At 39.4% G+C, this 23,142-nt stretch overlaps 1 protein-coding gene across 1 annotated transcript in view; it reads left to right on the top strand.

The window, feature by feature from the left end:
- polr3a (polymerase (RNA) III (DNA directed) polypeptide A) overlaps positions 1 to 23,142 on the top strand; it is a 49,826-nt gene that overhangs the window by 97 nt on the left and 26,587 nt on the right. The window contains exons 1-18 of the mRNA XM_051673575.1: positions 1 to 82; positions 4,201 to 4,336; positions 4,432 to 4,569; positions 5,613 to 5,784; positions 5,903 to 6,057; positions 6,150 to 6,389; positions 6,563 to 6,725; positions 6,828 to 6,964; positions 8,320 to 8,423; positions 8,520 to 8,661; positions 8,829 to 8,969; positions 9,051 to 9,120; positions 10,837 to 10,964; positions 14,032 to 14,170; positions 14,719 to 14,883; positions 18,948 to 19,120; positions 19,624 to 19,735; positions 21,588 to 21,706. The exon at positions 1 to 82 is cut by the window's left edge and continues 97 nt beyond it. Of these exons, the coding sequence (XP_051529535.1) occupies positions 39 to 82; positions 4,201 to 4,336; positions 4,432 to 4,569; positions 5,613 to 5,784; positions 5,903 to 6,057; positions 6,150 to 6,389; positions 6,563 to 6,725; positions 6,828 to 6,964; positions 8,320 to 8,423; positions 8,520 to 8,661; positions 8,829 to 8,969; positions 9,051 to 9,120; positions 10,837 to 10,964; positions 14,032 to 14,170; positions 14,719 to 14,883; positions 18,948 to 19,120; positions 19,624 to 19,735; positions 21,588 to 21,706 (2,478 nt within the window). The 5' untranslated portion in view covers positions 1 to 38. The remainder of the gene's footprint in view (positions 83 to 4,200; positions 4,337 to 4,431; positions 4,570 to 5,612; positions 5,785 to 5,902; positions 6,058 to 6,149; positions 6,390 to 6,562; positions 6,726 to 6,827; positions 6,965 to 8,319; positions 8,424 to 8,519; positions 8,662 to 8,828; positions 8,970 to 9,050; positions 9,121 to 10,836; positions 10,965 to 14,031; positions 14,171 to 14,718; positions 14,884 to 18,947; positions 19,121 to 19,623; positions 19,736 to 21,587; positions 21,707 to 23,142) is intronic.

The raw sequence follows: 23,142 nt of genomic DNA, 5'->3' as shown, positions 1-23,142 counted from the left end.
CTGAATTCAAACGCTGACCGTGTGAACGCGCCGCAGTCATGGTGAAGGAGCAGTTTAGAGAGACGGATGTGGCTAAAAAGATGTAAGATTGTGGCTCACGTGCAAGATAATTCATGTTTCATCAGAACTTTACACACGTGTGATTATATGAGTGTTTATGATGCAGTCTGGTGTGTTATCATGCATATTTGTGTGATTTCATGTTTGAGAATGGTTGTCGTAAACTCTGCTGGTGTTTGTAGTATTATGATCTCTGATCAGTGTGTGTTGATCTTGTAAACGCGTCTATCTGTCTCTTTATCTATCTGTCTGTCCGTCCGTCCGTCCGTCTCTTTATCTATCCTTCTGTTTGTCTAGCCGTCTCTCTGTCCGTTTATGCATCTGTCTGTCTCTTTATCTATCCCTCTGTCTGTCTCTTTATCTATCTCTCTGTCTGTCTCTCTTTATCTATCCCTCTGTCTGTCTGTCTGTCTCTATCTATCCCTCTGTCTGTCTGTCTCTTTATCTATCTCTCTGTCTGTCTGTCTCTTTATCTATCTCTCTGTCTGTCTGTCTCTTTATCTATCTCTCTGTCTGTCTGTCTCTTTATCTATCCCTCTGTCTGTCTCTCTTTATCCCTCTGTCTGTCTGTCTCTATCTATCTCTCTGTCTGTCTGTCTCTTTATCTATCTGTCTGTCTGTCTCTTTATCTATCCCTCTGTCTGTCTCTCTTTATCTATCCCTCTGTCTGTCTGTCTCTGTCTATCCCTCTGTCTGTCTGTCTCTATCTATCTCTCTGTCTGTCTGTCTCTTTATCTATCCCTCTGTCTGTCTGTCTCTCTTTATCTATCCCTCTGTCTGTCTGTCTCTTTATCTCTCTGTCTGTCTCTTTATCTATCTCTCTGTCTGTCTCTTTATCTATCCCTCTGTCTGTCTCTCTTTATCTATCCCTCTGTCTGTCTGTCTCTTTATCTATCCCTCTGTCTGTCTCTCTTTATCTATCCCTCTGTCTGTCTGTCTCTTTATCTATCTCTCTGTCTGTCTCTTTATCTATCTCTCTTTATCTATCCCTCTGTCTGTCTCTCTTTATCTATCCCTCTGTCTGTCTCTCTTTATCTATCCCTCTGTCTGTCTGTCTCTTTATCTATCCCTCTGTCTGTCTGTCTCTATCTCTCTCTCTGTCTGTCTGTCTCTTTATCTATCCCTCTGTCTGTCTGTCTCTTTATCTATCCCTCTGTCTGTCTGTCTCTTTATCTATCCCTCTGTCTGTCTGTCTCTTTATCTATCCATCTGTCTGTCTGTCTCTTTATCTATCTCTCTGTCTGTCTGTCTCTTTATCTATCTCTCTGTCTGTCTGTCTCTTTATCTATCCCTCTGTCTGTCTGTCTCTTTATCTATCCCTCTGTCTGTCTGTCTCTTTATCTATCCATCTGTCTGTCTGTCTCTTTATCTATCTCTCTGTCTGTCTGTCTCTATCTATCTCTCTGTCTGTCTGTCTCTTTATCTATCCCTCTGTCTGTCTGTCTCTTTATCTATCCCTCTGTCTGTCTCTATCTATCAGTCCATATGTCTGTCTGTCTCTTTATCCGTCTATCTGTCTCTATCTATCCCTCTGTCTGTCTGTCTGTCCATCCATTTATGCGTCTGTCTGTCTGTCCGTCTAGCTGTCTGTCCGTCCATTTATGCATCTGTCTGTCTATCTCTATCTATCCCTCTGTCTGTCTCTCTTATCTATCCCTCTGTCTGTCTGTCTCTTTATCTATCCCTCTGTCTGTCTGTCTCTTTATCTATCCCTCTGTCTGTCTCTTTATCTGTCCCTCTGTCTGTCTCTTTATCTATATTATCTATCTATCCCTCTGTCTGTCTCTTTTATCTATCAGTCCGTATGTCTGTCTGTCCGTGTTTGCATCTATCTGTCTGTCCGTCTGTCTCTTTATCTATTCCTCTGTCTGTCTCTTTATCTATCAGTCCGTATGTCTATCTCTTTATCTATTCCTCTGTCTGTCTGTCTCTTTATCCCTCTGTCTGTCTGTCTCTTTATCTATCCCTCTGTCTGTCTCTTTATCTATCCCTCTGTCTGTCTCTTTATCTATATTATCTATCTATCCCTCTGTCTGTCTCTTTTATCTATCAGTCCGTATGTCTGTCTGTCCGTGTTTGCATCTATCTGTCTGTCCGTCTGTCTCTTTATCTATTCCTCTGTCTGTCTCTTTATCTATTCCTCTGTCTGTCTCTTTATCTATCCCTCTGTCTGTCTCTTTATCTATCCCTCTGTCTGTCTGTCTCTTTATCTATCCCTCTGTCTGTCTCTTTATCTATCCCTCTGTATGTCTCTTTATCTATCCCTCTGTCTGTCTCTCTTTATCCCTCTGTCTGTCTCTTTATCTATCCCTCTGTCTGTCTCTTTATCTATCCCTCTGTCTGTCTCTTTATCTAGCCCTCTGTCTGTCTCTTTATCTATCCCTCTGTATGTCTCTTTATCTATCCCTCTGTATGTCTCTTTATCTATCCCTCTGTCTGTCTCTTTATCTATCCCTCTGTCTGTCTGTCTCTTTATCCCTCTCTCTGTCTGTCTGTCTCTTTATCTATCCCTCTGTCTGTCTGTCTGTCTCTTTATCTATCCCTCTGTCTGTCTGTCTGTCTCTTTATCTATCCCTCTGTCTGTCTGTCTTTCTTTATCTGTCCGTCTGTCTGTCTCTTTATCTATCCCTCTGTCTGTCTCTTTATCTATCCCTCTGTCTGTCTGTCTCTTTATCTATCCCTCTGTCTGTCTGTCTCTTTATCTATCCCTCTGTCTGTCTGTCTCTTTATCTATCCCTCTGTCTGTCTCTTTATCTATCCCTCTGTCTGTCTGTCTCTTTATCTATCCCTCTGTCTGTCTGTCTCTTTATCTATCCCTCTGTCTGTCTGTCTCTTTATCTATCCCTCTGTCTGTCTGTCTCTTTATCTATCCCTCTGTCTGTCTGTCTCTTTATCTATCCCTCTGTCTGTCTCTTTATCTATCCCTCTGTCTGTCTCTTTATCTATCCCTCTGTCTGTCTGTCTCTATCTATCCCTCTGTCTTTTTATCTATCCCTCTGTCTGTCTCTTTATCTATATTATCTATCTATCCCTCTGTCTGTCTCTTTTATCTATCAGTCCGTATGTCTGTCTGTCCGTGTTTGCATCTATCTGTCTGTCCGTCTATCTCTTTATCTATCCCTCTGTCTGTCTCTTTATCTATCCCTCTGTCTGTCTTTTTATCTATCCCTCTGTCTGTCTCTTTATCTATCTCTCTGTCTGTCTCTTTATCTATCCCTCTGTCTGTCTCTTTATCTATCCCTCTGTCTGTCTGTCTCTTTATCTATCCCTCTGTCTGTCTGTCTCTTTATCTATCCCTCTGTCTGTCTGTCTCTTTATCTATCCCTCTGTCTGTCTGTCTGTCTCTTTATCTATCCCTCTGTCTGTCTCTTTATCTATATTATCTATCTATCCCTCTGTCTGTCCGTGTTTGCATCTATCTGTCTGTCCGTCTGTCTCTTTATCTATTCCTCTGTCTGTCTCTTTATCTATCAGTCCGTATGTCTGTCTGTCTATCTGTCCGTCCGTTTATGCATCTATCCCTCTGTCTGTCTGTCCGTCCATCCGTCCATATGCATTTATCTGTCTGTCTGTCTCTTTCTCTGTCTCTTTATCTATCCCTCCATCTGTCTGTCTCTTTATCTATCCATCCGTATGTCTGTCTGTCTATCCGCCTATCTGCCTGTCTGTCTGTCTCTTATCTATCCCTCTGTCTGTCTATCTGTCTGTCCGTCCGTTTATGCGTCTGTCTATCTATCTATCTGTCTGCCCGTCTGTCTCTATCCATCCATCAGAATTTCATCTCTCTCAGTCTGTATCTATCCGTCTGTGTGAATTTCATGTCTGTCTTTCTGTTTGTCTATCCGTCTGTCTGAATTTTATCTGTCTGTCTATGTATCTGTCTGTCTGTCTCTTTATCTATCGATCTGTCTGAATTGTATCTGTCTGTCTGTCTATCCATCTGAATTTCATCTGTCTGACTGAATTTTATCTGTCTGTCTTTATCTATCCCTTTGTCTGAATTTTATCTGTCCGTCTCTATCCGTCCATCTGTCTCTATCCATCTGTCTGTATTTCATCTATCTGCCTGCTTGTCTGTCTGTCTATTGTACATGTAAAATTAATTGATTAAGTATTATCTTCTGTCTCTTTCTCTATCAGAAGTCACATCTGTTTTGGTATAAAGTCAGCGGAGCAGATGAGGCAGCAGGCTCATATTCAGGTGGTCAGTAAGAATCTGTACAGTCAAGATACGAGTCACACGCCTCTGCCGTATGGAGTCCTGGACCACCGCATGGTGAGATTGCAAATAAGAATACTGAATGCTTTGAAATATAGACCCAAGTCTTCACCATCTCTCTAATGTTTGTTGTTTTTTTTTTTTGCATTTAGGGCACCAGTGAGAAGGACAGACCGTGTGAAACTTGCGGTAAGAATTTGGCTGACTGTCTCGGTCACTACGGCTATCTGGATCTGGAAATGCCGTGTTTCCATGTCGGATATTTCAAAGCCATTGTCGGAATCCTGCAGGCAAGTATTGAGTGTGTCTTTCAGTCTTTGGACGTGCCTGTTGAGAGAGTATTGCTCTTTAAAGGGACAGTTCACCCAAAAATGAAAAATCTCTCATCACTTACTCACCCTCATGCCATCCCAGATGCGTATGACTGTCTTTCATCTACAGAACACAAATTAAGATTTTTAGAAGAATATTTCAGCTCTGTAGGTCCATACAATGCAAGTCAAAAGTGTCCAAAACTAAAAACAACTATCCCTTTAACCTCTTTAGCTCAGCATACCTGGAAGGTGCCAAAAAGTTTACAATTTAAATGTAAAAAGCTCCTGTATACATAATTAAGTCACATGTGGTACTATTTGAAAGCTTAGAAAAAACCCACGATGCCAAAAAAAAAAAAAAGAATTTAAAAGTTTTTACAAAAGCACTAAAATAGTAAAGTCTGTATCAACTCTTACCTTAGGCTGTTTTCTTCAAAATGAGCCATTTTCTACTTGTCTGTGAGTTTGCAATGTTCTGTATGCAGTCCAGCAGGAAAAGCATGATAAACAAGTCATCTGCAAAATATAATTATGATATTTTGTACATATATTTTAAACGCAAAGATGAGGATGTTGGCTTTCAAACGACACCTGTATTATGCTTGTAGTCCACTCAGAGGCCGATATACTGTACATAGTTATTTCATGAATTACAGACTTTCAAAGTAAATAAAAAAAAAAAAAAAAAAATTAAGAATTTAGATTATTTTTATTTATATTTATTTTTTTATTTTTCATGTTGTTTCAGAATAAAAAAATAATTTTTTTATTAATTAATTAATTAATCTTTTTACTTGGGATTTTTCTGTAAAATGAGACCAAAATTTTGCAGTCAGTTAGGGTGAGTTTTTTTTTTTTTTTTTTTTTTATATATATATATATGATACAGATATATATATATAAATAAATAACAGATAATATATAGATAAATTACAGTGATCTCTGCAGTAGTTTCATATTGTTTATATTCCTTATGTATGCATGTATCTTTATAATGAAACTGTTTGTGCTCATTTCAGATGATCTGCAAGACGTGTTCACACATTCTTCTCTCCAAAGAGGAGAAACTTCAGTTTCTGGATTATCTGCGCAGACCTGGTCTGGTTTACCTGCAGAAACGCGGACTTAAGAAGAAAATCTCAGATAAATGCAGAAAGAAAACGTCATGTGTGAACTGCAACGCGTTTAACGGTACAAAACTCGCATGGATGAAAGATGCAGAACCTCACGCGATGCGTTAATTATTTCAAACATGATGTGATGAGATATTGCAAATGCTTTTGTTAGTAATTCTCTGGTTTCTCTGCAGGCCCGGTCAAGAAATGTGGCTTATTGAAGATAATTCATGAAAAATATAAAACAACGAAGAAGGTCATCGACCCCATAGTGTCAGACTTTCTGCAGTCGTTTGATGTCGCCATCGAACACAATAAAGAAGTGGAGGCTCTACTGACCAGAGCGCAGGTGAATATCTACACATTTTCCTCAGAAACGGAAGTTTTAGTGGTATTTATTAGATCTCCTGAAGGTTTGTCTCGCCTTGTCTCGTGATCCAGGAAAATCTCAATCCTCTGGTGGTGTTGAATCTCTTCCGGAGGATTCCAAACGAGGATGTTCCTCTTCTCCTGATGAATCCAGAATCGGGGAAACCTGCTGACCTCATCCTGACCCGTCTGCTGGTGCCGCCGCTCTGTATCCGGCCTTCTGTCGTCAGCGATCTCAAATCGGGAACCAATGAAGATGACCTGACCATGAAGTTAACAGAAATCATCTTCCTCAATGATGTCATTAAGAAGGTACGCCGAAACTGTCACATTGTTAGATAGGGCTGCACTATTATTTCACATGATATTGTGATCGCAACGAATTTCCATGAATAGAATTTAAATGTGTATTAAGGTGAATGTGTCAGTGAAATTGGAAATGCAGCATTTTTAGACTGATGGTCTACATGTTTGTTTCTCTCCAGCATCGAATGTCAGGAGCTAAAACCCAGATGATAATGGAGGACTGGGACTTCCTGCAGCTGCAGTGTGCGCTCTACATCAACAGTGAGCTGTCGGGCATCCCGCTCAACATGGCACCAAAGAAGTGGACCCGCGGCTTCGTGCAGAGACTCAAGGGAAAACAGGGTACGACCTGCTGAACGCTCGAGGCCTCGTCTGAACCAACAGCGTTCCCCATGAGGCTTTGCTCAAATGCCTGTTGGCATCTAATGTTTTGGTTGTTTTCAGGCCGGTTTCGTGGTAATCTGTCTGGAAAGCGAGTGGATTTTTCCGGCCGAACTGTCATCTCTCCCGACCCAAACCTGAGGATCGATGAGGTCGCTGTGCCGGTGCACGTTGCCAAAATCCTCACCTACCCAGAGAAGGTCAGAATGGAAATGAAGTGTATTTGCCTGTCACAGGTTACCATGCAAAACAAATGACATGTAAATACAGCACAATGGACATTATCTCCTGCTGTCATTACATAGAACAGACACGACTGAAATCATGTGATGCACGACCTAAAGCATTGCTGCAACAGTGTATTCTGTAGGTCAGGTTTATTGTGAGAGAAAATGTTATGATGTGAAACATATTTACAAGGGGGGCCTGGTAGCTCAGTGGTAAAGACGCTGGCTACCACCCCTGGAGTTCACTAGTTGGAATCCCAGGGTGTGCTGAGTGACTCAGCTGGGTCTCCTAAGCAACCAAATTGGCCTGTTTGCTAGAGAGGGTAGAGTCACATGGGGTAACCTCCTCGTGGTCGCTATGAGTTGTGCTATGGGCGTGTGGTGAGTTGTGCGTTGATGCCGCGGAGAATAGCGTGAAGCCTCCACATGTGCTACGTCTCCGCGGTAACGCGCTCAACAAGCCACGTGATAAGATGCGTGGATTGACGGTCTCAGACACGGAGGCAACTGAGATTCGTCCTCCGTCACCCGGATTGAGGCGAGTCACTACGCGCCCAATTCCCAATGCGCTCTTTAGTCCTCGTGGTGGCGTAGTGATTCGCCTCAATCCGGGTGACGGAGGACGAATCTCAGTTGCCTCCGTGTCTGAGACCGTCAATCCGCGCATCTTATCACGTGGCTTGTTGAGCACGTTACTGCGGAGACGTAGCACATGTGGAGGCTTCACGCTGTTCTCTGCGGCATCAACACACAACTCGCCACGCACCCCACCGAGAGCGAGAACCACATTATAGTGACCACGAGGAGGTTACCCCATGTTACTCTACCCTCCCTAGCAACCGGACCAATTTGGTTGCTTTGGAGACCCGGCTGGAGTCAATCAGGACGCCCTGGGATTCGAACTCACGACTCCAGGGGTGATAGTCAGCATCTTTACTCGCTGAGCTACCCAGGCCCCTAAAATATCAGTTGTTAAAATTTGGTTGGAAATTTAACCTTGTACATCCTGGCATTGCAGGAAAAGTAGTAGAGTGCCGATGTACAGTCTTCACTAGCTGCTTCTAGGCTTCATCACTAGGTGGTCCAACCGAATTTTAAACACGAGATGAATTTGCAAAGCAAAATAATAATGCACCGATTAGTCACTGTCAAATAATAAAGATGAAATGTAACAATACCATGTTTATTTTTCAATTAGTGCAATTCAGCATGCTTTTTTTTTCCTATGACATTTGTCACTTATTTACTTCCATAGACTACTTTACTTTGTAGAAGTCTGCAGCGCTACAAGTGCCTGAAGTTGTTGAAAGTGTGTGTTTGTGTTTCAGGTGAATAAAGCGAACATCGAGTTTATGAGGAAGCTGGTGCGTAGCGGTCCTGATGTTCATCCGGGAGCAAACTTCATTCAGCAGAGACACATGCAGATGAAGAGGTCAGATATTTCGCTCTCTTTCTCTCTGCTCAGTACAATCAGCATGTCTCTTCACCCTCTGTTGATTGTCTGAATGTTTGCATCTGTGCGATTCAGGTTTTTGAAGTACGGTAATCGTGAAAAGATGGCTCAGGAGCTTAAGTATGGAGATGTGGTCGAGAGACATATGATCGATGGAGATATCGTCCTGTTTAACCGACAGCCGTCTCTGCACAAACTCAGTATCATGGCACACATTGTGAGTCACTTTCTTCCACAGTCAATGTACCACATTTCCTAAATAACACTCTCAGGGGCTGTTCAGACAGGATGCGTTCTTGCATTTTAAAAGCTAAAGTAGTTTTTTAACTTAACATCACTTACTCACCCTTTTGTCCCTCCAAATATTTCTGTATTCTGTTTCAGGCGCGTGTCAAACCTCACAGGACGTTCCGTTTTAACGAGTGCGTGTGCACGCCGTACAACGCCGACTTTGACGGAGACGAGATGAATCTTCATCTGCCGCAGACGGAGGAGGCCAAAGCTGAGGCGCTCGTCCTCATGGGGGTGAGAGAGAAAATATCCCGCCCTAACACACATGTCAGAGTTACTGCGAAATATCTGAACCATGTTGTGTTTCTCAAATAGACTAAAGCTAATCTGGTGACACCGAGAAACGGCGAGCCCCTGATTGCAGCTATTCAAGACTTTCTGACAGGTGAGAGCTTTCAGATTTCAGCATTTTCCCCATTATCCAATCAGATGTAAAACTGTTATGGTAAACATTTCAGAACAGAACTGTATGTTACATTGTTGACGTTAAATATGGTTATTTTGGGGGGCCTTGTTAGCTCAGTGGTAAAGATGCAGGCTACCACCCCTGGAGTTCGCTAGTTCGATAGTTCGAATCCAGGGCGTGCTGAGTGACTCCAGCCAGGTCTCCTAAGCAACCAAACTGGCCCGGTTGCTAGGGAGGGTAGAGTCACATGGGGTAACCTCCTCGTGGTCACTATAATGTGGTTCTCGTTCTCGGTGGGGCGCGTGGTGAGTTGTGCGTGGATGCCGCGGAGAATAGCGTGAAGCCTCCACACGCGCTACGTCTCAGTGGTAACGCACTCAACAAGTCACGTGATAAGATGCGCGGATTGATGGTCTCAGAAGCGGAGGCAACTGAGATTCGTCCTCTGCCACCCGGATTGAGGCGAGTCACTACGCCACCACAAGGACTTAAAAGCGCATTGGGAATTCCAAATTGGGGAGAAAATAACACGCTTTTTTGCATAATTTGGCAAAATTACAGCTTGATTGGAAATGATTAGAATTTTCTGTTTTGTCTCATATTTCATGCTCTTCACTGACACTTTTGTCCACTTGGTTATCAAGTACACTGACTTTTGACAAAACTTTATTAGGGGTTAAATTGTTTGGTGTGCCGGAAATGACGCCACAGCTGTCAGCTCAAATGCCCCTCCAAAAAATGGGGATTTTTCACCCGTCCCACGTTATGTCTTGACCTTATCAAGTGTATCCATCAATTAAAATCATGCAGCTTTGTCAGAATTTTGACGTAACGTAAAAATGGGAATTATTTAATTATTAACCTGTTTTAATTATCCTAATATTTAGCACATGAGTTTTGAAGTGTCAACATTTTGACTCTTTCTGCTGAAGTAAATAATGGCATTCTTTATTAAATAATTTCTTTATTAATTTAATACTTTCAAGGAAATATAAGATTAGTAATATTTATAAACCAACATTACTAGCTAGTTAGCCTCTTCCTATTCTGTTGGGTACCCTGATGCCCTTTTTATATAAAAATATATACAATATTAAATCTTTGTGTTTTGCTTAATATTTATAGCTACAAAATCACACAAAATGTAAAAAAATTAATGGTAACACTTTTATGAAGCCCATTTTTATAATGCACTATAAAGACATTATAATGCATTAATAAAGTCTGAAATACACCTTATAATATGTTATCTCCCATCAATAGCTGTAACTATAGTTGTAACACATTATAATACTTAACCCATTAAAAGCATATTATGCATTATATCATAAATAAAAATTAAACTCATATAAACTACATTATTATTGAATAAATAATTAGTTATTTTACATCTTTAATATAATATAATAATAGTAATAGTTAATTAGGCATTATTATTAATAATGTATATTATATTATTTAATATCTAAATAATATTTTCATAATTTAGCAAAATGACAGCTTGATTGTAAATGACGGCCAATAAATATATTTGATGTTTCCCTTGATTTAAAAAATAATTATAAATGGTTTATTACTCAATGAAGCTATATACTGCAGAAACCGAGTCGTGTGCTGTTCTGAAGTCGTCTCACCCACAGATGGAGCCGTTCAGCTGCTGATGTTCAGGTGTGTTTTTCTGTGTGTCTGTAACAGGAGCGTACCTGCTCACTCTGAAAGACACCTTCTTTGATCGAGCGAAGGCCTGTCAGATCGTCGCCTCCATACTGGTCGGGAAAGACGAGAAGATCAAAATCTCCCTCCCACATCCTGCGATTCTCAAGGTGACCGCTCAAATCTGAGAATCTTTCCGCAGTAAAGCATGTAAATGCCTTTCTTTCCAGAGTTGTTTCAGATGGGGAAAAATTATTAAATGGAAAAACAGTTTTCGCTGCATTACGGCGGTTTGTGTTTGTGTGGATTATTTGACGTCTTCAGTCATCTTTTTTTATAATCGGAATCGGAACAGTGTAATTGCTACATTTTATTTGAGATATTATTTCGATATTTTATTTTTAGATAAGTGTCCATATTAGCCAGAAGACAGAGAGCTATTAAATATGTTAAACTATGCATTATCTAACAAAGTTAGCATGAACACTATGTAGTTTTAAACTACTCAAATGCCCCTCCATAAAGTGTGATTTTTTTTTTTGTCCACAGAAGTCTTGACCTTATCAAGTTTATCCAACAAATCATGCAGAGATGTCAGATATTTGACTTAACCTGTTGAATTGATATTCATGTAATTGTAAAAATGTGATTTATTTAATTATTTAGTTTTAATTGTCCGATATTTAGCACATGATTGTTTCAGGGACAGCATGTTGACAATGTAAATAATGGCATTCAATTGTTTTTTTCTGCATTCATCAAGCGCCGCCATTCAACTCGGTTACCAAAATGAATGATCAGGGGGCCTGGGTAGCTCAGTGGTAAAATACGCTAGCTACCACCCCTGGAGTTCACTAGTTCGCATCCCAGGGTGTGCTGAGTGATTCCAGCCAGGTCTCCTAAGCAACCAAATTGGCCCGGTTGCTAGGGAGGGTAGAGTCACATGGGGTAACCTCCTCGTGGTCGCTATAATGTGGTTCGTTCTCGGTGGGGCGCGTGGTGAGTTGTGCGTGGTTGCCGCGGTGGATGGCGTGAAGCCTCCACACGCGCTATGTCTCCGTGGCAACGCGCTCAACAAGCCACGTGATAAGATGCGCGGGTTGATGTCTCAGACGCTTTTCTGTTTGCTTAATGATATAGCTGTAAAATAACAAAACCACACAAAATGCGCACAAAAAAATCTCACAATAAACCTTATAATTTATAGTAATATATTTTTACACTGTTTAAATATTAATATAATTAATGAAGTTATAACTTCTCATAAATATTGTACCTACAGTTATAACACATTAGAAGAATTACCTGTTCATAGTCATACCTAAAAGAATATAATGCATTTGAACACAATGAACATCCAGCTTTCCTTGTTGAATTATCCTCGTTGTTTAGTCACACGAGGAAAGTGATTTTGTATATGTCTGTGTTAATGTTTTAATTATACTGTATGGTACCATACTTAAAAAATAATCTACTGTATTAAAATGCATATCAGAACATCAGCAGTTCTGTAGTTTGTATGTCTCCAAATAAGATGCACAAACATTAGAGTTTACTGAATAGAGTCCAGTATAGAGTCAGGGTTGTTTTGGGTGTGTTTTATATAAGAAGTGACAAAGATGTGGCTACATGTACATGCATATTTTGGGTTTTTGAATGAAAGCTGATTTGCTTATATGTTGTAGCTTTAAACGTGTTTTGATGTTTGTTCCACTGGATTCTTTGCTATTGTATTACCTTCCTTTTTTATAAGCTTGACTTCCTATAACTATTTAATAACATTTTATGGATGTTTATAAGACATTGCTTTTGTCACTTTACCTAAAGCAGGAGTTTTCAAACTGGGGTCCGTGGGAAATTTCCGAGAAAGGAAAAATTGATTCATAAAGACAAAATAAATAAAAAACCGATATGTTCCGAATTATTGCTATTTCAGTTTAATCTATATTTCTCTTCAGGTTTACATATTTAACATTACTCAACTATTGGGTAGAAAAAGGAAACTGTCAATGTACTACAAAGTAGGCTAAATATTTTCCAGATAATTAGGCATGCACCAATGTAAACATTTTTGAAGTTATTTTTCACAGATGTAATTTTGGTGGGTATTTCTTTATATTATACAAACACAAAAATGATTATAAACTTAATACAATGCAATAAATGTATGTTATTAATTATAAATGAAACAGAGTTTTTCACATGGGCGACATCATAGGCATGAAAATGCATATGTGAAAAACCGTTGTTTGTTATTGCCAGTTTATACCGACGGTTATAGCCGATGGTTTTAATTTGGTGAATAATTGGCCGATATATCGGTGCATCCCTACAGATAATATTTTAATTATTACTTTTAGCTTTAGTATAATAACAATATAAAATCGAATTATTTAAATTGCCTTTATAATATCATGACATTTTGCTCTATGCACAAAAATACATGGCGACCTTTATATTTTAGAAGGGGGCCCTTCGCAGGGTATTTGTCATATTTGGGGGTCTTTGGCATGAAAAAGTTTCAATTAAAGCACACTTGATGCACATAATACAAATAAACATAATACATTAAAACTTCTGCAGATAAAATGTGATGTTGGTCATGTTACAATGCATTGTACTCTAAGGTAGACGTAGACCGATATATCGGTTTTACCGATTATTCGGTGCCGATAGTTGCTTTTTAGAACTATCGGTTGTCTGCAAAAATCTATTCCGATATTTGCGATTTTTTTTTTTTAAATTGTTTTTTTTTTTATTATTATTATTTTTTTTTAATTTTTTTTTTTATAATGTCTCCAACTGCGTATCTCATAATGCACCAAATCTTTGTTTTTCTGGTTATTATTGGGATTTTGGTTGCACAGTAAACTGCATTGGTATTTTATTAATCTTGGACTCTTATAGCATCTATGTCCGTGCCTGTCATTTTAAGTAAATACTTAATAAATAGATTTTTAAAACTATCGGCCGATTAATCGGATATCTGCCTATTCCACCACCTTAGTTATCGGTATCGCCAAAATCCACTATCGGTCGACCGCTACTCTAAGATAACTCTATGAATGGGTAAGAGTTATTATGTATTACAATTGTGATTTCAGTTATTTATAAGACGTTATAGCATATTATAAGGCGAATTATGAGACTTCACAAATGCATTATAAAAATGGGCTTCATAAAATGTTTCACCATATTTTTTGCAATATATATGTTTTTTTTTTTTTGTTTTTTCAGCCGATCAGACTGTGGACGGGGAAACAGATCTTCAGTTTGATTCTCAAGCCCGGTAAAAGCTGTCCAGTGAAGGCAAACTTGCGCACCAAAGGCAAACAATACTGCGGTAAAGGAGAGGACCTGTGTGCGAATGATTCATGTGAGTGACTTGAAAGATGAATATGTCCATATTAGGGTTTTTCTTGCTCTTTTGAAATAATATGTTGATGTACTACGTAGACAAACTGCAGCATTCCCCATCCACACAGATCATTTATTGAAGCCAAACTGCAATAATGACTCATAGAAATCATTAACATATGACCGCCCACATTTATATATCAACATGTGTTCAGTGAAAAACAGGGATGAGTCGTTTATTTTTTATTACGGTAATCAACATAATGCCACAAATACTTGAAATGTTCCAAAAGCAGTTTATGTCAAAGTGGAAAAAATTAAATGCTACAGGAAGTGTAGAATATGACCTTTATGAGTCTAACACATGTAAAATGTACTTCAGATAAATAAAATAACATGCCCTGAGAGCAGAACATTTTAAAGGAAATGTCACAATGCTTTTATAGTAAATAGAGATGGAAAAATGTAGCGGAAATCATTACGTAACTGAACTTTTTTGTAATCAATTTTCTTCTCTTGAACACTGTGTCTGTGTGTGTGTGTGTGTGTGTGTATGTGTTCACACAGTTGTGGTGATTCAGAACAGTGAGTTGATGTGTGGTAGTATGGATAAGGGAACTCTGGGATCTGGATCCAAGAACAACATATTCTACATCCTGCTGAGGGACTGGGGTCAACAGGAAGCAGCTGACGCCATGTCACGCCTTGCCCGCCTCGCCCCTGTTTACCTCTGTGAGTCTGCAGTGTGTGTGTGTGTGTGAGAGAGAGAGTGTTTCGGGTTAGTTGATGGAACTGTCACTCGTCCAATAATGTTCGTTGATAATATATGTATATAATATGCTGATAAAAGGCATAAAAACACTTATGCCATATATCAGCAGCCATATCAGTATCGGCCAATAAATGTGAGTTTTTAAAGTTATCATAATCAGTCCGATAAGAAAATTAGGCCTATATATTAAAGCCGATAAATTATGGCCGAATCCCTCCGATCAAACCATTTCGATGGGTTTAGATTGGTGCAGCAGACCTTTCTTTAGAAGATCATTCTGGATATGAGTAAACACTCTGTTTTATTTATCCGTGCCACATGTGCATTGTGTTTCTTTAGTCTTTATATATGTAAAGTCATTTCTTGTTCATGTTTACAGTGAGTTTGAGACTTGATTGCGTTCTTTATTGTGGTCTTTTGGCTGGTTTGAATCAAGTGTAATGCACTGTATTTATAAAAATAGCTTACCAAATTTGTTATAAATTCCAGAGTTAATAGACATTTATTTTTAAATAAAAGTAAGCTGAATGTAAAATGTATTTATTTAACTGGTTCAAAGTTGGCTACATTTGGTTAATAATTATGGTAAAAGGAAGAATGTTTCCTTGGAGTTTTTTTTTTTTTTTTTGGGGAGGATTTTTCCCCCTTTTTCTCCCAATTTGGAATGCCCAATTCCCAATGCGCTCTAAGTCCTTGTGGTCGCGTAGTGATTCACCTCAGTCCGGGTGGCGGAGGACGAATCCCAGTTGCCTCCGCGTCTGAGACAGTCAACCCGCGCATCATTATCATTATCACGTGGCTTGTTGAGCGCGTTGCCACGGAGACATAGCGTGTGTGGAGGCTTCACGCCATCCACCGCGGCAACCACGCTCAATTCACCATGCGCCCCACCGAGAACAAACCACATTATAGCGACCACAAAGAGGTTACCCCATGTGACTCTACCCTCCCTAGCAACCGGGCCAATTTGGTTGCTTAGGAGACCTGGCTGGAGTCACTCAGCATGCCCTGGGATTCGAACTAGCGAACTAGCGAACTCCAGGGGTGGTAGCCAGCGTATTTTACCACTGAGTTACCCAGGCCCCCTGTTTCCTTGTTATCCACCGTACATGTTAGATTTCATTTCAAGTGCATGGAACGTGGCTTTTTTTGAGGAGCCTTTTGTTTTCAAAATCAGGCACACAAATTGTACAGTTGAAGTCAGAAGTTTACATGCACTTAGGTTGAAGTCATTAAAACTAATTTTTTAACCACTCCACAGATTTAATATTAGCAAACTACAGTTTTGGCAAGTCGTTTAGGACATCTACTTTGTGCATGACGTGTAATTTTTCCAACAATTGTTTACAGACCGATTGTTTCACTTTTAATTTACTATATCACAATTCCAGTGGGTCAGAAGTTTACATACACTAAGATAACTGTGCCTTTAAGCAGCTTGGAAAATTCCAGAACTTCTGATAGGAGGTGTACTGAATTGGAGGTGTACCTGTGGATGTATTTTAAGGCCTACCTTCAAACTCAGTGCCTCTTTGCTTGACATCATCGGAAAATAAAAAGAAATCAACCAAGACCTCAGAAAATAAATTGTGGACCTCCACAAGTCTGGTTCATCCTTGGGAGCAATTTCCAAACGCCTGAAGGTACCACGTTCATCTGTACAAACAATAGTACGCAAGTATAAACACCACGGGACCACATAGCCATCATACCGCTCAGGAAGGAGACGCATTCTGTCTCCTAGAGATGAACGTAGTTTGGTGCAAAAAGTGCAAATCAATCCCAGAACAACAGCAAAGGACCTTGTGAAGATGCTGGAGGAAACAGGTAGACAAGTATCTATATCCACAGCAAAACGAGTCCTGTATCGACATAACCTGAAAGGCTGCTCAGCAAGGAAGAAGCCACTGTTCCAAAACCACCATAAAACAGCCAGACTACAGTTTGCAAGTGCACATGGGGACAAAGATCTTACTTGTTGGAGAAATGTCCTCTGGTCTGTTGAAACGTAAATCGAACTGTTTGGCCATAATGACCATCGTTATGTTTGGAGGAAAAAGGGTGAGGCTTACAAGCCGAAGAACACCATCCCAACTGTGAAGCATGGGGGTGACAGCATCATGTTGTGGGGGTGCTTTGCTGCAGGAGGGACTGGTGCACTTCACAAAATAGATGGCATCATGAGGAAGGAAAATTATGTGGATATATTGAAGCAACATCTCAAGACATCAGCCAGAAAGTTAAAGTCCTCCAAATGCTCAATGATCCCAAGCATACTTCCAAAGTTGTGGCAAAATGGCTTAAGGACAACAAAGTCAGGGTATTGTAGTGGCCATCACAAAGCCCTGACCTCAATCCGAGGCCTACAAACCTGACTCAGTTACACCAGTTCTGTCTGGAGGAATGGGCCAAAATTCCAGCAACTTATTGTGAGAAGCTTGTGGAAGGATACCCAAAACATTTGACCCAAGTTAAACAATTAAAAGGCAATGCTACCAAATACTAACAAAGTGTATGTAAACTTCTGACCCACTGGGAATGTGATGAAAGAAAAAAAAGCTGAAAGAAATCATTCTCTCTACTATTATTCTGACATTTCACATTCTTACAATAAAGTAGTGATCCTAACTGACCTAAGACAGGGAATGTTTTCTACGATTAAATGTCAGGAATGGTGAAAAACTGAGTTTAAATGTGTTTGGTTAAGGTGTATGTAAACTTCTGACTTCAACTGTGGATGTAGAAAATGTAGATCACGTATATCGGAGTTATATCGGTAGATCCCTACCTTTTATTATATTGTAACTAGGTCTGTCGATTTAAAGTGTTAATTCAGTCAGTGCAATTAATTAAAAAAAAAGGTAAAAATTAACACAATTAATTATGGCCAATGATAGACTTCTGTTCAATAATATGGAAATAAACAGTATATTGCCTTCTAAAGACATTTTTTGCATTGTCTACTAATGCTTTACTCCTCTGCTGAATGTCTGAATTATAATATTTGTTATTTATAAAATTTTTAAAGTTTAAGTTATACAAAAATAATGTAAAATGTATTAATTATTTAGCTAATTTATTACTATTGTATTTCTTTGAAATTTTTAAAAATGTATACATTTTAAAAAAAAGAATAATAATTACATTTTTATTGCAAAAATCTTATTTGGGGACTTTTTCTGCAAATATTGATACGAGTTTAAATCAATGAATTTTTTATAATTATAAGCAATTGACAGCCCTAATTTTAACATGAAATCTGGCATGGTGTTAAATCTCTAACAAATAAACTTAGAAATGAGAAGAGAAAAAAAAAGGAAAATTAAGATGCATAAAAAGTCCATTTTAAAATCATTTATGAACAAGAAATAAGAAATAAAAATGTCGTGGAGTTACATTTTAGCTGTATAATGTGTTTATTATTGCAAAAGAAAAATCAAATGTATTATTTGCTCTAAATTGATTTTTTTAACAAACACTTAATATTTAAATTATTTTTTAAATGGCACACCCAAAAATATATAGCTAAAAAAATATATATTTTGATATTTTGACACGTACAAATCTGAACTCCTGTATTCGGTCATTTGCTCTCATGAAATTCCCCAAATTCCTGTAAAAATGACTAAGCATCTGCTTGATTTTCCTGGAAATATCGTCCTAGTCGTCAAATGTCACGTGATTTCGTACATTAAACGAATGTTTATGTAACGATTTATTCAGGTAAATATTTTTCATTTTATTTCATGATTATATGATGTTGCATATTTCAAAATGGCACTAAACTTTACAACGAAGATGCTTGATAACGAATGAAATGGCAGTTGTGCTTTATTGCACGACTCCACAATCATGTCGCAGGTAATCGAGTCATTGACACCCTTGCTAGTGCCCAAATTCATGTGCACAGTATTCTGATTAACAGCATAGTATACTAGAGAGTGATGTGTGATTTCTACTCGGCATCTAGTTAAATTCGGAGCTCAGCTGCATGTGATGTATGTTTGTGCATTGTGTGTTGAAGCCAATCGAGGGTTCTCCATCGGGATTGGAGACGTGACGCCCGGTCAGGGTCTGCTCAAGGCCAAACAGGAGCTGCTGGACGCCGGTTATAAGAAATGTGATGAGTACATTGAAGCCCTGAAGACGGGCAGATTACAGCAACAGCCGGGCTGCAGCGCTGAGGAAACTCTAGAGGTCAGAGAGAGAGAAAGAGAGAGAGGAAATTACTTTTATTGTGCTGGTGTCCTACCTTAACGAAAACTTGAAATCTGAATGAACCCCATTAACTTTTTATTAAAGGGATAGTGACATATTGTTTACATCTTGTGTCTATACTTTTGAAACAGTGAGTATTTTAATGTTTACAGATTATTGACCCCATTGACTTCCATTGTAAGTGTCTCACTGGAACACACATTTGTGTTTTTTTTTGTTTTTTTTAAAGAAAGTGCTTATTTTTCTGGTAATCAATATTATGTCACAGATGCTGTCGATTGAGCTTAACTTGTATTGAACCTGGAATATTCCTTTAAATAATAAGCGTACCGCCCTGTTGATGACATCATCTCGTGTCATTACATACGTGATACGTTTTGGTGTCACACTGATTAGAGAAGTGTTTCTCTGTTGATTTCCCCTGTGCAATGTGTGTGTGTGCGTGTGTGTGTGTGTGTGTGTGTGTGTTTGTATTTATCCAGGCGTTAATCCTGAAGGAGTTATCTGTCATCAGAGATCACGCTGGCAGTGCATGTCTGAGAGAACTGGACAAGAGCAACAGTCCTCTGATCATGGCGCTCTGTGGATCTAAAGGTACCGCTGGAATCAATTGTCAGTGATTTCTAGCAGAAGGACCACACTTGTATTTGCGCTCTCTCTCTCTCTCTCTCTCTCTCTCGCTCTCTCTCTCTCTCTCTCGCGCGCTCTCTCTCTCTCTCTCTTGCGCGCACTCTCCCTCTCCCTCTCGCGCGCTCTCCCTCTCTCTCTCTCGCTCTCCCTCTCTCTCTCGCGCGCGCGCTCTCCCTCTCTCTCGCGCGCGCGCTCTCCCTCTCTCTCGCTCTCTCTCTCTCGCGCTCTCTCTCTCTCTCGCGCGCGCTCTCTCTCTCCCTCGCGCGCGCTCTCCCTCTCCCTCGCGCGCGCTCTCCCTCTCTCTCTCTCTCTCTCGCGCGCGCTCTCTCTCTCTCTCTCGCGCGCGCTCTCCCTCTCTCTCGCGCGCGCTCTCCCTCTCTCTCTCGCGCGCGCTCTCCCTCTCTCTCTCTCGCGCGCGCTCTCCCTCTCTCTCTCTCGCGCGCGCTCTCCCTCTCTCTCTCTCGCGCGCTCTCCCTCTCTCCCTCTCGCGCGCTCTCACTCTCTCTCTCTCTCTCGCTCTCTCTCTCTCTATATATATATAATTACACACATATACACACATATACACACACATATGATTTCTAGCAGAAGAATCACACTTGTATTTGCTCACTCTCTCTCGCGCGCTCTCTCTCTCTCTCGCTCTCTCTCGCGCGCTCTCTCGCTCTCTCTCTCGCGCGCTCTCTCGCTCTCGCGCGCTCTCTCGCTCTCTCTCTCGCGCGCGCTCTCTCGCTCTCTCTCTCTCTCTCTCTCTCTATATATATATATATTACACACATATACACACACACATATGATTGTTTCTTCAACTTCAGGCATTCTCATGTCCCATGTTGATTTTTATTAAATCAAATAATTTTTTTTTCTTTTTGTTATATGAAGGTCTCATTAAAGCTGAATTGGAAACTTTTGCACATTTATTTTTGGCTTTTTTCAAATGTCTTTTAGGTATAGATTGCACTGTTTTTGCCTTTAGACCCAGACTTTCAATATTAAACTATAAAAATACAAACGTTTGATCATCTAAACAAAGAGTGAAAAAAAAACTATTTCAATATTTAGTCTGTGAAAATGATTTCTATCAATTTTGTCTCACAGTTGTGACATCATTTCCAGCACAACAACATGTTTTGCCTCTAATAAAGTTTTGTCAAAGGTTAGTGTACTTGATAACCAAGTGGACAAAGGTGTCAGTGAAGAGCATGCTTGAGATGAAATATGAGACAAAGAAAAATCAAGAGAAATATCAAATATTTTTATTGGCCGTCATTTCCAGTATAGCAGTAATTTTGCCAAATTATACAAAAAAAGTGAAAATAATATTTTAGATATTAATGTAATAGAAATGATAATATTATTATTTAATATTTTAAAGATGTAAAATAAAACATCTAATTATTTAGTTATAAAATATTAATTTATTTTCATGAATATTTCTTTATTTAATTTAAGATGCATAAAATGTTATCTATTCAATTATCCTTAGCTAGACAAAAGAGTTGGTCATTTTATTTGAAAAACATACAAAAATGTCATTTCCATCAGCATCATATGTGTGTATATGTATGTGTGTGTGTGTGTGTAATTTTCTAATGAAAGTGTGTGTCCTTAATATTTTTATGATGGAGTAACCATTTTATAAAAGCAATAATACACTCCATGTCATGTTTTATATTGTGAACGTAGTCACTGCTGTGTTTTGCCGACCAATTAACATGAGCTGTGACTATATTCACAATATAACACGTCTCTCACATTACTGCTTAAAGCAAATAAAGACATGTATGTAAATCTCACTCTGTCTCTCTGTGTCCAGGTTCATTTATTAATATTTCTCAGATGATTGCATGTGTCGGACAGCAGGCCATCAGCGGCTTTCGCGTTCCAGATGGATTTGAGAATCGATCACTGCCGCACTTTGAGAAGCACTCCAAAGTACGAACACACACACCTCTCAGTCTTAAGAGTTCAGTTTCTATGTATGTAATTGATCAGATCACAGGACTCAGAGTGCCGTCTTTCAGAGTGACAGATTGAAACGGGTGTGATAGTATGTGATTGTTTTGTTGTAACGGGCGGTCGAGTCATCAGCCTTGAACACCCCTCAGTTTCACACACATCAGTGTTTCGGTTGTGTTTTTATGACATCTAATGAGAGTATTATAACAGGATGGATGTAAATGACTGTAGGGAGTTGAGAGCCGGTTCTAGTTGCATTCTGGAACCGAATGATTTCCACGTCAGTTCCGGAATGTGGTCAAATGGTCAATTTCATTAAAGCACGGCCATTAAATGCACATGCACTATGCCAGGAAATGGGAGCCGAACATGAGCATCTCTTTCACACTGAGGTGTGCTGGCTCTCTAGAGGTCAGGTTTTACATCGCCTCGATGAATTGTGTTCAGAGGTGAAAACCGACCTTGCATGTTACCTGGACGACCCCCTGCGGTTAGTGCTGTTGTCAAACATTGTAGACATTTTCGATAGGTTGAATCTGTTGAACACATTGATGCAAGGGAGAGATGCCAACATCTTGCTGCTTTCAGACAAAGTGAGACTGGATCTTTGGCGTGATCGGTTGATTAATGAATATGTTGACATGTTTCCCAACTTCGCTGACTGTGTACAAGAGACCGGGATAAATCTCTCTCCTTCGATACGCACAATTGTTCGCCATGTTGATGGACTGAAACAACAATTCGGATGTTATTTCAGTGAGGCTTTCAGTTCATTTGCTTGGGTCAGAGACCCCTTCAGTTGTCCAGACCTCACAATCGAAATGGAGGAGCTGTTAGTCGAATTAAATAGCGACACCTCTAGAGTCTTGCTCTCTACCCTCGTTTTGGTTGACTGTGATGCAGCTGTTTGGTTATCTGATGCCGCCGTAAAATTACTCCTTCCATTTGGCTCAACTTATCTGTGCGAGGCCGGGTTTTCGAAATTGACGGGGTGGGGGGGTTGGCATGACATATGACATATGAACCCCTGCTCTAAAGTATTGGTATAGAAATGTTATATAAAATAAATGTGAACAGGTCACCTGTTTTTGTTTTGTATACAATTTACAGTACAATCTGTTTTTATTGCTCTGTGTAAATCTGAAATGAATTAACAGTTGTGCACCATTAACCAAGCCAACCAACTCTGAGGTGAATCACAACAATACAAACTTTAATTTGAAGCAAAAAAGTATTTGAAAATCAGAAAGAAGACAATGGTACAAGACTTTACTGTGTACTTAACGTCTTCAGTGAGGGAATGAACTACAATCCCGAATGGATCGATCGAATTTAAAGCAGCAGGAAATAAAATAAACTATTTTAAGTAGTTTTCTGAGAATATAAACAATACAATTTAACTTATACAAATA

This window comes from Myxocyprinus asiaticus, chromosome 36 (genome assembly GCF_019703515.2).
Source record: "Myxocyprinus asiaticus isolate MX2 ecotype Aquarium Trade chromosome 36, UBuf_Myxa_2, whole genome shotgun sequence".
NCBI classification, from domain to species: Eukaryota; Metazoa; Chordata; class Actinopteri; order Cypriniformes; family Catostomidae; genus Myxocyprinus; species Myxocyprinus asiaticus.
This window is presented reverse-complemented; position numbering and strand designations above follow the sequence as displayed.